Source organism: Schistocerca americana, chromosome 2 (genome assembly GCF_021461395.2).
Source record: "Schistocerca americana isolate TAMUIC-IGC-003095 chromosome 2, iqSchAmer2.1, whole genome shotgun sequence".
NCBI lineage: Eukaryota > Metazoa > Arthropoda > Insecta > Orthoptera > Acrididae > Schistocerca > Schistocerca americana.
The window spans coordinates 862,969,508-862,984,117 of record NC_060120.1 but is presented as its reverse complement, the minus strand read 5'-3'; the positions used below and the strand labels follow the sequence as shown (position 1 = coordinate 862,984,117).

The following is a 14,610-nucleotide window of genomic DNA, read 5'->3' as shown; positions in this document are numbered from 1 at the left end:
GGCAGAACAGTGTTTACATAATAGCTGGTATATGACATTTAATTTCACAGGTGGCTCTCCTGCTGATAGTATGTGTTTTGCCAGTTACAGGGCTATTACAGGTGGTGGTAGGAGGAAGCAAAGGGCAAGTCTTGCAGCGGTGACCATCAAAGGCATAGGGTAGGGAGAGAGAGAGAGAGATGGGGGGGGGGAGAGAGAGAGAGATGGGGGGGGGGGGGAGAGAGAGAGAGATGGGGGGGGGGGAGAGAGAGAGATGGGGGGGGGGAGAGAGAGAGATGGGAGGGGGGTGAGAGAGAGATGCGAGGGGGGTGAGAGAGAGATGGGAGGGGGGTGATAGAGAGAGATGGGAGGGGGGGTGAGAGAGAGAGATGGGAGGGGGGTGAGAGAGAGAGATGGGAGGGGGGTGAGAGAGAGAGATGGGAGGGGGGTGAGAGAGAGAGATGGGAGGGGGGTGAGAGAGAGAGATGGGAGGGGGGTGAGAGAGAGAGATGGGAGGGGGGTGAGAGAGAGAGATGGGAGGGGGGTGAGAGAGAGAGATGGGAGGGGGGTGAGAGAGAGAGATGGGAGGGGGGTGAGAGAGAGAGATGGGAGGGGGTGAGAGGAGAGAGATGGGAGGGGGTGAGAGAGAGAGATGGGAGGGGGGTGAGAGAGAGAGATGGGAGGGGGGTGAGAGAGAGAGATGGGAGGGGGCTGAGAGAGAGAGATGGGAGGGGGCTGAGAGAGAGAGATGGGAGGGGGCTGAGAGAGAGAGATGGGAGGGGGCTGAGAGAGAGAGATGGGAGGGGGCTGAGAGAGAGAGATGGGAGGGGGCTGAGAGAGAGAGATGGGAGGGGGCTGAGAGAGAGAGAGATGGGAGGGGGCTGAGAGAGAGAGATGGGAGGGGGGTGAGAGAGAGAGATGGGAGGGGGGTGAGAGAGAGAGATGGGAGGGGGGTGAGAGAGAGAGATGGGAGGGGGGTGAGAGAGAGAGATGGGAGGGGGGTGAGAGAGAGAGATGGGAGGGGGGTGAGAGAGAGAGATGGGAGGGGGGTGAGAGAGAGAGATGGAGGGGGGTGAGAGAGAGAGATGGGAGGGGGGGTGAGAGAGAGAGATGGGAGGGGGGTGAGAGAGAGAGAGATGGGAGGGGGGTGAGAGAGAGAGAGATGGGAGGGGGGGTGAGAGAGAGAGAGATGGGAGGGGGGGTGAGAGAGAGAGAGATGGGAGGGGGGTGAGAGAGAGAGATGGGAGGGGGGTGAGAGAGAGAGATGGGAGGGGGGTGAGAGAGAGAGATGGGAGGGGGGTGAGAGAGAGAGAGATGGGAGGGGGGTGAGAGAGAGAGATGGGAGGGGGGTGAGAGAGAGATGGGAGGGGGGTGAGAGAGAGATGGGAGGGGGGTGAGAGAGAGATGGGAGGGGGGTGAGAGAGAGATGGGAGGGGGGTGAGAGAGAGATGGGAGGGGGGGTGAGAGAGAGATGGGAGGGGGGTGAGAGAGAGATGGGAGGGGGGTGAGAGAGAGATGGGAGGGGGGTGAGAGAGAGAGATGGGAGGGGGGTGAGAGAGAGAGATGGGAGGGGGGTGAGAGAGAGAGATGGGAGGGGGGTGAGAGAGAGATGGGGGGGGTGAGAGAGAGATGGGGGGGGGGTGAGAGAGAGATGGGGGGGGTGAGAGAGAGATGGGTGGGGGTGAGAGAGATGGGTGGGGGTGAGAGAGATGGGTGGGGGTGAGAGAGATGGGTGGGGGTGAGAGAGATGGGTGGGGGTGAGAGAGATGGGTGGGGGTGAGAGAGATGGGTGGGGGTGAGAGAGATGGGTGGGGGTGAGAGAGATGGGGGGTGTGAGAGAGATGGGAGGTGAGAGAGAGATGGGGGAAGGGAGAGAGAGATGGGGGAAGGGAGAGAGAGATGGGGGAAGGGAGAGAGAGATGGGGGAAGGGAGAGAGAGATGGGGGAAGGGAGAGAGAGATGGGGGAAGGGAGAGAGAGATGGGGGAAGGGAGAGAGAGATGGGGGAAGGGAGAGAGAGATGGGGGAAGGGAGAGAGAGATGGGGGAAGGGAGAGAGAGGGGGAAGGGAGAGAGGGGGAAGAGGTAAGGGGGAAGGGGGGAGAGGGGGAAGGGTGTGGAGGAGGAGGGTGGGGTGGAGAGAAGAGAGGGGAGAAGGAAAAAGGGGGTGGGGGTAAAAGGGAGATGGGAGAGGGAGAAGGATAAGGGGGACAGAGGGGGGATGAGGCAGGTGGGAGGAGGGGGGAGGGCGGCACTTGTCGAGCTAGCTTTTAGCTAATTGCAGAGAAAGTACTAACTGAAGTTGCCAATGTAACAAACTCATAATAATGAATAAACAACTAATTGTCTGGCCTTAACAGCCAAAGACACAGAGAGTGAGAGAGTGAGAGTGTGTGTGTGTGTGTGTGTGTGTGTGTGTGTGTGTGTGTGTGTGTGTTGGGTGTGCGCACGTTCTCTCTTGTGTACTCACGCACACACACTCTCGCTCTTGGTCTAATGGAGAAGAAGCCTTTTGGTCAAAAGCTTACATGTTTTACAGTCTTTTTGTTGTGCCTAAAAATGCCTATCTTTGACTCAGCATTGACGCCATATAGTGAGTAGCAGTCTATCCTTTTTATACTTTCATTGTTCCATCCTGGGTTTTCTATTGTTTGAGTACACAAGACAAAGTTCTTTAATTTGTTGCTTCCAAAATAGTACATCATCATCATGTTCTACAGCCACATAAACTGGTTTGTACAGCGTTGTTTTTGGAAGTGTCGAGGTGTCAAAAAATAAACTACTGAAACCAATGAAAATGTAAGTAAGTAAATTAGAAGAACAGTATGCATAAAGGCCATGTAGAGAAAGTGCTGACACTCAAGTGCACACTCAGATAAGCAGATGTGTGCATGTTTGCATCTTTATCTTCACTTCAACACAGGTGTAGGTTTAAGTATGGGTAAAGGGTACAACTGGAGATATGCACAAGGAATGAGGTGACAGATTGGGTTTGGCAGTAGGTTGAGAAAGATACACACATTAATGCCATGTGTACAGGGATTTTTGTTTAAAAGGAAGTGGCATCAACAGTGACACTCAGTGTGTCTCATTGGAATGACACAAGAACTGTAAAGAGGTGATGGAGGAAGGAGTTTGAAGTCTTTGCAGAGGTGTATATCTATCAATGGACACACAGTGGCTCTAGTTGCCTTTAGTCACATCATTATTTGTAGCGCAGTACTCCAACAGAAATGAACTTACCTCATCAGAGTACCACCTCTCTGATATAATGGGACGGATCTTTTTTATGCAGACAACTGTATGCATATCTTCAAATGATGGGTCACTTGGAACACAATCATAGTAAGGCAGTTGATAGTCATCTGCTGCAGTGTGTTTGTTACCAGTAACACACCTCCGGCACATTTCCCAAAAAACAAGGCCTAATGAGTACATATCAGCCATCTTAAAAGCTTCAAAAGCTGTTGTATCAAGTGTTTCATCCAAAACCTCTGGTGCCATATAGCGCCTAGTCCCCACACGAGTATTTGGAGCAATATCAATTTCATTGCTTTCACTGAAAAAGGAAAGAAAAAGAATATATTTGAAATGGATACAACACAATAAAGACATATGAACAAAGGAACATTACTATATTTAAGTACAACTGAAACAGATAAACTTAGGCATTCTCAGACTGAAAGCAACAATATGACACAGCATGTCAGATTGGAACATTTCATTGATTCAGAGACCATTTTCTGCAGAAAGAAATGTTAGAAGATAAACTTTGTAGATGGACGATGTACAACCTTACAGATAAAACTCTAACTGACAATGCAGTTTTGTCTTTATGAAGGTGCTGAATGTCACATCAACCCCAAGAGCAACCGTCATTCTGGATATTCATCTTATGGCGTTGCAGTTCTTCTTATGTCTGTGCTTGCTATGAAAATAGGATGAGGAATTCTGTCTTATAAGAGACACCTTTTCAGTTTCGTTTTACCCAGACATGTTTCAGCACTTTTTGTGCTATCTTCAGTGGGTTATTTTATTACTGTAAAATTTTTGTTAGATATTAACATTTAGAGAAACTTTTGGTACAAAATATTCACAATTATAAACGAGTAATACATCATTTGCTTACAGTTCACAGTTGAGATATGTATTAACAATACGATGCACTGTTTTGTTTATTACATTATGTCTAAAATTCTAATTACAGCTGTAACTTAATTGGTGAAAGAGTGGCTGTATGTCTTAGTTTACATACCTTACATGAAGCTATTGGGTATTTACGTCTGTAGCTAGTCTGCTACACAATCTGCAACTTGTTATCTGCAAACAGCAAAACTTAATTTTTATTTCTCTGCTTATTATGCATTTACGAACAGAAATGAGTATATATCACACTTTTTTGTGTGTAGCTTACGGCTTTGATGTAGTGTTTTCTTATATGTTTTAGCGCGGTGAGTACGCTGATTTCTGTGACTTATGGTCATTTTACAATGCACTTTCTACGAATTTTCAAACATGGGCAGAGTTATCGCCATGATTACATGTTGTTGTAGCTGTGTGTTATTCATTTGTTTCGTGGCATGTTTGTCGGGTGAGGCACGCAAGTTTGAAGTGTATTTGGTGTGTGTGTGTGTGTGTGTGTGTGTGTGTGTGTGTGTGTGTGTGTGTGTGTGTGTTTGCAGGACTGGGGCATGAGAGAGAGAGAGCGAAACCAAACAACGCAAACGCCAAATACACTTCAAACTTGCAAGCCTCACTCAGACAAACATACCACCAAGCAAATGAATACTACACAGCTACAAAAAAACACAATGGCAGCGAAAACTCTGCCCATGTTTGAAAATTTGTAGAAAGGGTGTTGACAAATGATTACTAGTCACAGAAATCAGCATATTCACCTTGCCAAAACATATGAGAAAACACTACAACATCAAAACCATGTTGTTGTTGTATTCAATCCTGAGACTGGTTTGATGCAACTCTCCATGCTACTCTATCCTGTGCAAGTTTCTTCATCTCCCAGTACTTAATGCAACCTACATCCTTCTGAATCTGCTTAGTTTATTCATCTCTTGGTCTTCCTCTATGATTTTTACCCTCCACGCTGCCCTCCAATGCTAAATTTGTGATACTTTGATGCCTCAGAATATGTCCTACCAACCGGTCCCTTCTTCTTGTCAAGTTGTGCCACAAACTCCTCTTCTCCCCAATTCTATTCAATACCTCCTCATTAGTTATGTGATCTACCCATCTAATCTTCAGCATTCTTCCGTAGCACCACATTTCGAAAGCTTCCTTTCTCTTCTTGTCCAAACTATTTATCGTCCACGTTTCACTTCCATATATGGTTACACTCTATACAAATACTTTCAGAAAAGACTTCCTGATATTTAAAGCTATACTCGATGTAAACAAATTTTTCTTCTTCAGAAACGCTTTCCTTGCCATTGCCAGTCTACATTTTATATCCTCCCTACTTCGACCATCATCAGTTACTTTGCTCCCCAAATAGCAAAACTCCTTTACTACTTTAAGTGTCTCATTTCCTAATCTAATTCCCTCAGCATCACCTGACTTAATTCGACTACATTCCATTATCCTCGTTTTGCTTTTGTTGATGTTCATCTTATATCCTCCTTTCAAGACACTGTCCATTCCGTTCAACTGCTCTTCCAAGTCCTTTGCTGTCTCTGACAGAATTACGTCATCGGCGAACCTCAACGTTTTTATTTCTTCTCCATGGACTTTAATACCTACTCCAAATTTTTCTTTTGTTTCCTTTACTGCTTGCTCAATATACAGATTGAATAACATCGGGGACAGGCTACAACCCTGACTCACTCCCCTCCCAACCACTGCTTCCCTTTCATGTCCCTCGGCTCTTGTAACTGCCATCTGGTTTCTGTACAAATTGTAAATAGCTTTTCGCTCCCTGTATTTCACCCCTGCCACCTTTAGAATTTGAAAGTGAGTATTCCAGTCAACATTGTCAAAAGCCTTCTCCAAGTCTACAAATGCTAGAAATGTAGGTTTGCCTTTCCTTAATCTACTTTCTAAGATAAGTCATAGAGTCAGTATTGCCTCACGTGTTGCAACATTTCTGCCTAATCCATACTGATCTTCGCCGAGGTCGGGTTCTACCAGTTTTTCCATTCGTCTGTAAAGAATTCGCGTTACTATTTTGCACCTGTGACTTATTAAACCGATAGTTCGGTAATTTTCACATCTGTCAACACCTGCTTTCTTTGGGATTGGAATTATTATATTCTTCTTGAAGTCTGGGGGTATTTCGCCTGTCTCATACATCTTGCTTACCAGATGGTATAGTTTTGTCAGGACTGGCTCTCCCAAGGCAGTCAGTAGCTCTAATGGAATGTTGTCTACTCCCAGGGCCTTATTTCGACTTGGGTATTTCAGTGCTCTGTCAAACTCTTCATGCAGTATCGTATCTCCCATTTCATCTTAATCTACATCCTCTTCCATTTCCATAATATTGTCCTGAAGTACATCGCCATTGTATAGAACCTCTATATACTCCTTCCACTTTTCTGCTTTCCCTTCTTTGCTTGGAACTGGGTTTCCATCTGAGCTCTTGATATTCATACAAGTGACTCTTTTCTCCAAAGGTCTCTTTAATTTTCCTGTAGGCAGTATCTATCTTACCCCTAGTGAGATAAGCCTCTACATCCTTACATTTGTCCTCTATCCGCCCCTGCTTAGCCATTTTGCACTTCCTGTCGATCTCATTTTAGAGACGTTTGTATTCCTTTTTGCCTGCTTCATTTACTGCACTTTTATATTTTCTCCTTTCATCAATTAAATTCAATATTTCTACTGTTACCCAAGGATTTCTACTAGCCCTCATCTTTTTACCTACTTGATCCTCTGCTGCCTTCACTACTTCATCCCTCAGAGCTACCCATTCTTCTTCTACTGTATTTCTTTCCCCCATTCCAGTCAATTGTTCCCTTATGCTCTCCCTGATACTCTGTACAACCTCTGGTTTAGTCAGTTTATCCAGGTCCCATCTCCTTAAATTCCCACCTTTTTGTAGTTTCTTCAGTTTTAATCTACAGTTCATAACCAATAGATTGTGGTCAGAGTCCACATCTGCCCCTGGAAATGTCTTACAATTTAAAACCTGGTTCGTAAATCTCTGTCTTACCATTATATAACCTATCTGATACCTTCTAGTATCTCCAGGATTCTTCCATGTATACAACCTTCTTTTATGATTCTTGAACCAAGTGTTAGCTATGACTAAGTTATGCTCTGTGCAAAATTCTACCAGACGGCTTCCTCTTTCATTTCTCTCACCCAATCCATATTCACCCACTATGTTTCCTTCTCTCCCTTTTCCTACTCTCGAATTCCAGTCACCCATCACGATTAAATTTTCGTCTCCCTTCACTATCTGAATAATTTCTTTTACCTCATCATACATTTCATCAATTTCTTCATCATCTGCAGAGCTAGTTGGCATATAAACTTGTACTACTGTAGTAGGCATGGGCTTCGTGTCTATCTTGGCCACAATAATGCGTTCACTATGCTGTTTGTAGTAGCTTACCCGCACTCCTATTTATTTATTCATTATTAAACCTACTCCTGCATTACCCCTATTTGATTTTGTATATATAACCCTGTATTCACCTGACCAAAAGTCTGGTTCCTCCTGCCACCGAACTTCACTAATTCCCACTATATCTAACTTCAACCTATCCATTTCCATTTTTAAATTTTCTAACCCACCTGCCAGATTAAGGGATCTGACATTCCACGCTCCGATCCGTAGAACGCCAGTTTTCTTTCTCCTGATAACGACGTCCTCTTGAGTAGTCCCCACCCGGAGATCCGAATGGGGGACTATTTTACCTCCGGAATATTTTACCGAAGAGGATGCCATCATCATTTAACCATACAGTAAAGCTGCATGCCCTCGGGAAAAATTACAGCTGTAGTTTCCCCTTGCTTTCAGCCTTTTGCAGTACCAGCACAGTAAGGCCGTTTTGGTTAGTGTTGCAAGGCCAGATCAGTCAATCATCCAGACTACTGAAAAGGCTGCTGCCCCTCTTCAGGAACAACACGTTTGTCTGGCCTCTCAACAGATACCCCTCCGTTGTGGTTGCACCTACGGTACAGCTATCTGTATCGCTGAGGCACGCAAGCCTCCCCACCAAAGGCAAGGTCCATGGTTCATGGGGGTTAGGATCAAAACCATAATATACTCATTTCAGTTCGTAAATGCATAATAAACAGAAAAATAAAAATTACATTTTGCTGTTTGTAGATAAGTTGTAGATTGTGTAGCAGACTATCCAACAACATAAATACCCAATAGCTTGATGTAAGGTATGTAAACTAAGACATACATCCACTCTTTTACCAATTAAGCTATAACTAGAACTTTACATATAATGTAATGAAGAACATACAGTGTATCAGGTCGTTAACACATATCTGAACTGTGAACTGTAAGCAAATGGTGTATAATATTTTGCAACAATTATTCATTCATAAATGTAAATATTTTGTACCAAAAGTTTCTCTAAATATTTATATGTACCAACAATTTTACAGTAAGAAAATAAAATAACCCACTAAAGATAGCACAGATAGTGCTGAAACATGTCTGGGCCAAATGAAACTGAAAAGATGTCTTGCATAAGGTTGGATTCCTTGTCCTATTCTGGATATTATTAGCTGTGGTGAACAGGGAATCCTGGCACTGCCATGAGATGCTGCATACGAAATCTGAAGAAAGACTTGCTGTGCTCTGACAAATAATGCCTTGGTTGCAGAGAGCTCAGCACTTTGATCTCTAAGTGAGGATCCTAATATTGTAATCTTGCTGGCAGATAAAGGCAATGCAACCACATCCTCTCCAGACCAATGTACTTGAGCAAGATGAACCAGTTATTGGATGACACTACATACTGGACCAAAATACAACAGAGAACTTTAGACCTTCCTCAGCACAGCATGATCTCTGATGATGTGCTAAAGAGACTTCATACATAAGCACCTGTTTCTCCCAGACTATATGGATTGCGGAATATTCGTAAGGATACTGCACTTCTTTGACCTATTGTTACTAATATTGGGCTGCCAAATACAATCTGGCTAAAAATGTAGCAGCCCAATTGAGCCCCTTCGTGGGAAAATGTGAGCACCACATTTGAAACTCGCGTTTTGTGTGTCGGCTCAAGAACTTGCTACTTCCACCATCAGATATTTTCATTAGTTTCGATATTGTTTCACTTTTCACTTTAGTGCCATTGCAGGTATCACTATTGCTGATTATGGAGAAGCTAAAAGGGGAATTTATTGATTTGTTTAAGCACATGCTCTCCTTGGCTTACTTTTTATTTAGTAACCAATATTTTGAACAGACTGACGACGTCACTTTGAACAGACTGACAATGTCACAATGGGCAGCCCATTCACACCCATTGTGGCCAATATTTCTATGGAAGATTTAAAGAAGACAGTACTCCAGTCAGTGGAGATGAAATCTATGTGCTTTCAGCGATATGTGGACGACACCTTTATTACCTGGCCCCAAGGTACTGCATCACTGGATTAACATTTACAACACCTAAATTCTATTCATTTTAAGATCAAGTTTATGATAGAGATGCAGAAAGATAGCAGACTACTATTCCTGGGTGAGTTGGTGCAGAGAAAGTGGGATGACACCTTGGGTCACCCTGTGTACCGTAAACCTACACTTACTTTTCACACACACACACACACACACACACACACACACACACACACACACACGAGAGAGAGAGAGAGAGAGAGAGAGAGAGAGAGAGAGAGAGAGACTTATACTTACAGGCCATCAGCTGTCACATCCTATACAACAAAGTGTGTGCTTAGAACATTGGTTCACAGAGGATAAGCCATATCAAATTCAGACAGCTTATCTGATGTGCTACATCACCTCTGTACCGATTTTTAGAGAATGGATATTCTGAACAGTAGAGTCACTGTACCTTATGCCTGGCGCATGTTAGACAAAGAGAGGGGCTGGGAGAAAGTGATGACATGTCGGGCAGATTTCTTCAAAAATTGAAACATAACTGGAGAAGTTAAATGTACCTTTTGTCTGCCAACAAAACTCACAGCTCTTTTATTAGGCCTAGTGAAAGATGATCTTGGTTTAAAATGCCTTGTGTCTATACAAATCCTTGTAGCTGCAAGATGTCGTACAGTGGACAAACTTGTCACACTGCAGACATACGTGTTGAATATTGATGCTACACACATCTGGATCAACCAGAGAAATCTGCGTTAGTCTAGCAGTACAGAACACACTATGGAATTGAAAAAAAAAAAAATTCTCTGGGAGAATGTTATTAAAACAGCAGCGGAAATACACAGTTCTACAAGTCTTCTGAACAGGGATGCAGGATACCAACTTAGCAAAGCATCGGATCCAGTGCTGGCCATGTGAAAATCACAGTGACCACAAAGAAGAACTGTTGATTGTACAAGCGATTACCTGCAGTGACAACATAGATATTCAGATGACAATGAAGAGGATGGGCATACACCAGCATAGAGACATATATCGGCAGGCGGCTCTTGACAGAGGGTGCTAGATTGGCCAATGGCAGCACACAGTATTACTGACAGCCTATGTGTGTGTGTCGAAGCTGTTGGTTCATCATCTGACAGCTGGTGTAACTATCTCTCTCACTACTGTTCAAGATATCTCCACTACTGGTCACCAATTTTGGTACATTCTTCTCTGCCTGGCATAAATAAGCAGCTTTGGTCACAGCCTCGGCAGTGTGTGTGACACACCTGATTATGTTGGTCAATCATGTTGGTGAAACGTTCAGGAAATTTCAAAATGACATCTGACACCTGGGGAAGTCTCAACAAACGCAAGTGTTAATCTGTTCTCTGAAGGCCATGTGCTGATGTTACTGACTGCCATATTAGCCTATCATTATATTACAATTCCACATCTTTCAAAGAAACACTTTTGTCATCTGTAAAGAGAACAATTTGTGTGTGTCATCTGTCACAATTAGTACCAGATCTCAAAATCTGCCCTGATACCTCTTTGACAACTGGCCGCAAAGTTAAATTTTGTTCAGAGAGCTTTCTATTCCCTTGATGTAAAACATTATTTTAGCCCATCTGATGACATTCCTCAACATTTTGGAGTATTGTCTGCAATAAAATTCTGTTACCAGACTATCCATAATATTATGATACAGCTCCAGCTTTGTCCCACATAAAATTCTAATATGTTACTAATTTGTCACACTGTGCCCCAATTAGCTAGAACATCTATGAAGATTTTCCAAGAGCATGCTGCAGTTTTCCTAAGCTCTAACTGGAAAGTACGTAGTCTGTACCAGGTATTAAGATTCAAGTAAATCCATGAACATTCTTTTATGGAGAATCATTCAGAAAGTTTATATTAAAATCCCCACATAAAATCAACCAGATGTCTTTGTTAAGAACTGAGGCTAGCACAGCATCAAGCCTGGAGAGGAAAACCCTGTAATCTGAACTGGATCTGTAGAGGCCTATAATGAAGAGTATTCATGGGGAAAATTGACTCCCTCCAGCATAACCTTCAAACATTTTGTGTTTACAATGTTTTGATATGTCAACTCTCTTAAATACAATATATTTGGCATAAATGGTCATTCTTCCCTTCTGCAATGTACCCTTACATAGAAATCAGGTAAGGTGCACCCCCTCTCTCTCCCCCCAAAGGAAACTGTAGTATTTCTCTCTGGTACACTGCAAATATGCAGTTTACATATTGGATATGAAGAATCCATCTAATTTTATGGAACAATTTAACATCTTATGCAACACCAAAATCATAAAGGCACAAGAGAGAGAAGAGTAGTTGACCCTATTGTCCATCACAACTTGTTAAGTTCATTTGTAATAGATGTGAGGAAGACATAGATATAATAAAATACCCAAATTCACATTTTATTTCATACTTGCAGTCAGTATCATTTGGCAACCTTACACTACAGTAAACACTTTACATTAATAGTGCTCATGTAAGAATGCAAGAAGAATATACTTACCTAATATACCTCACTGCCAAGCCAAAGTCAGCAATCGCACACTCTCCATTCTTTTTGACAAGTATATTTTTACTCTTAATATCTCTGTGTGAAATTGCAGGTTTGCCTCTAGTTCCAAAAATTTCTGTATGCAAATGAGCTACACCACTTGCTGCTGATAATGCTAGAGTTAACAGAGACGACGAGTCTAGCACGTGCGTTTGAAGATAGTCATGAAGAGACCCATTTTCATGGTAGTCTGTTATTAATAGCATTTGGGTCCAAGAGCCTGTACCTTTAATATCGGCAGCTATGAATCCTGGAAAAGAAACAATCAAGGTTGTAGTACTGACTCGTGTTACACATTACAATAAAAAAAAAAAAAAAGAACATTAAATATTATGCTACTAATAGACAAAATTAACAATAGTAACATACCACCAATGAACATAACTTGCACTTTGGTGACAGAAGTCATGAGATACTTCCTAGTATCATGACAGACCCCTACAGTGCAACAACCTGACGTTGCATGGCTCAACAGGTCGTTGGTAGCCCCATGCAGAAATACTGAGCCATGCTGCCTCTATAGCCATCCACAATTCTGAAAGTGTTGCTAGTGCAGGGTTTTGCGCACAAACTGACCTCTTGGTTCTGTCCCATAAATTTTCAATGGGAGTCATGTCGGGCGAGTGGGTGGTCAAATCATTTGCTCAAACTGTCCAGAATGTTCTTCAAACCAAACATGAACAATTGTGGCCCAGGGATACATTGCACTGTCACCCGCAAAAACTCCATTGTTGTTTGGGAACTTGAAGTCCATGAATGGCCACGACTGGTCTTCAAGTAGTTGAACGTAACCATTTCTGGTCAATGATCACTTCAGTTTGAGCAGAAAACTGAATCAGTTCCATGTAAACATGGCCTACACTGTTTGAAACCAACAGCAGGTTGCACAATGCCTTGTGTACACCTTGGGTCCATGGCTTCGTGCGATCTGCACCACACACAACCCAATTATCAGCTCTTACCAACCGAAATCTGGACTCATCTGAGCAAGACACTGTTCACCAGTTGTCTAGAGTCCAACTGATATGGGCATGAGTCCAGGAGAGGCACTGCAGGTGATGTAGTGCAGTTAGCAAAGGCACTCGCATCATTCGCCTGTTGCCACAGCCCGTTAATATAATATCTTGCTGCACTCTCCAAATAGACATGTTCATCGTATTCATTTGTCGTAAGTCCCACACTGATTTCTGCGATTATTTCAGGCAGTGTTGTTTGACTGTTACCAATGACAACTCTATGCAAATGCCACTGATCTGTGTCCTTAAGTGAATGCAGTTGGCCAATGCATTGTCTGTGGTATGAGGTAACGCCTGAAATTTGGTACATTGGGCACACACAACACTGCAGATCTCTGAATGTTGGATTTGCTAACGACTTCTGAAATGGAATGTCCCATGCATCTAGCTTCAACTACCATTCTGCGTTCAAAGTCTGTTAATTTCTGCAGTGCAGCCAAAAATTACCCTGGAAACCTTTTCACACCAATCACATGAGTACAAATGACAGTTTCGTCAATGCACTGCCTTTTTGTACCTTATGTACAGGGCTATTACAAATGATTGAAGCGATTTTATAAATTCACTGTAGCTCCATTCATTGACATATGGTCACGACACACTACAGATACGTAGAAAAACTCATAAAGTTTTGTTCGGCTGAAGCCGCACTTCAGGTTTCTGCCGCCAGAGCGCTCGAGAGCGCAGTGAGACAAAATGGCGACAGGAGCCGAGAAAGCGTATGTCGTGCATGAAATGCACTCACATCAGTCAGTCATAACAGTGCAATGACACTTCAGGACGAAGTTCAACAAAGATCCACCAACTGCTAACTCCATTCGGCGATGGTATGCGCAGTTTAAAGCTTCTGGATGCCTCTGTAAGGGGAAATCAACGGGTCGGCCTGCAGTGAGCGAAGAAACGGTTGAACGCGTGCGGGCAAGTTTCACGCGTAGCCCGCGGAGGTCGACGAATAAAGCAAGCAGGGAGCTAAACGTACCACAGCCGACGGTTTGGAAAATCTTACGGAAAAGGCTAAAGCAGAAGCCTTACCCTTTACAATTGCTACAAGCCCTGAAACCCGATGACAAAGTCAAACGCTTTGAATTTTCGGCGCGATTGCAACAGCTCATGGAAGAGGATGCATTCAGTGCGAAACTTGTTTTCACTGATGAAGCAACATTTTTTCTTAATGGTGAAGTGAACACACACAATGCGCGAATCTGGGTGGTAGAGAATCCTCACGCATTCGTGCAGCAAATTCACAATTCACCAAAAGTTAACGTATTTTGTACAAACTCACGGTTTAAAGTTTACGGCCCCTTTTTCTTCTGCGAAAAAAACGTTACAGGACACGTGTATCTGGACATGCTGAAAAATTGGCTCATGCCACAACTGGAAACCGACAGCGCGGACTTCATCTTTCAACAGGATGGTGCTCCACCGCACTTCCATCATGATGTTCGGCATTTCTTAAACAGGAGATTGGAAAACCGATGGATCAATCGTGGTGGAG

At 43.5% G+C, this 14,610-nt stretch overlaps 1 protein-coding gene across 1 annotated transcript in view; it reads right to left on the bottom strand.

Annotated features, from left to right (window-relative positions):
* LOC124595699 (bone morphogenetic protein receptor type-1B) overlaps positions 1 to 14,610 on the bottom strand; it is a 182,256-nt gene that overhangs the window by 3,408 nt on the left and 164,238 nt on the right. The window contains exons 6-7 of the mRNA XM_047134559.1: positions 12,052 to 12,349; positions 3,221 to 3,536 (exon numbers count right to left, since the gene is read on the bottom strand). Coding sequence (XP_046990515.1) covers positions 3,221 to 3,536; positions 12,052 to 12,349 — 614 coding nt within the window. The remainder of the gene's footprint in view (positions 1 to 3,220; positions 3,537 to 12,051; positions 12,350 to 14,610) is intronic.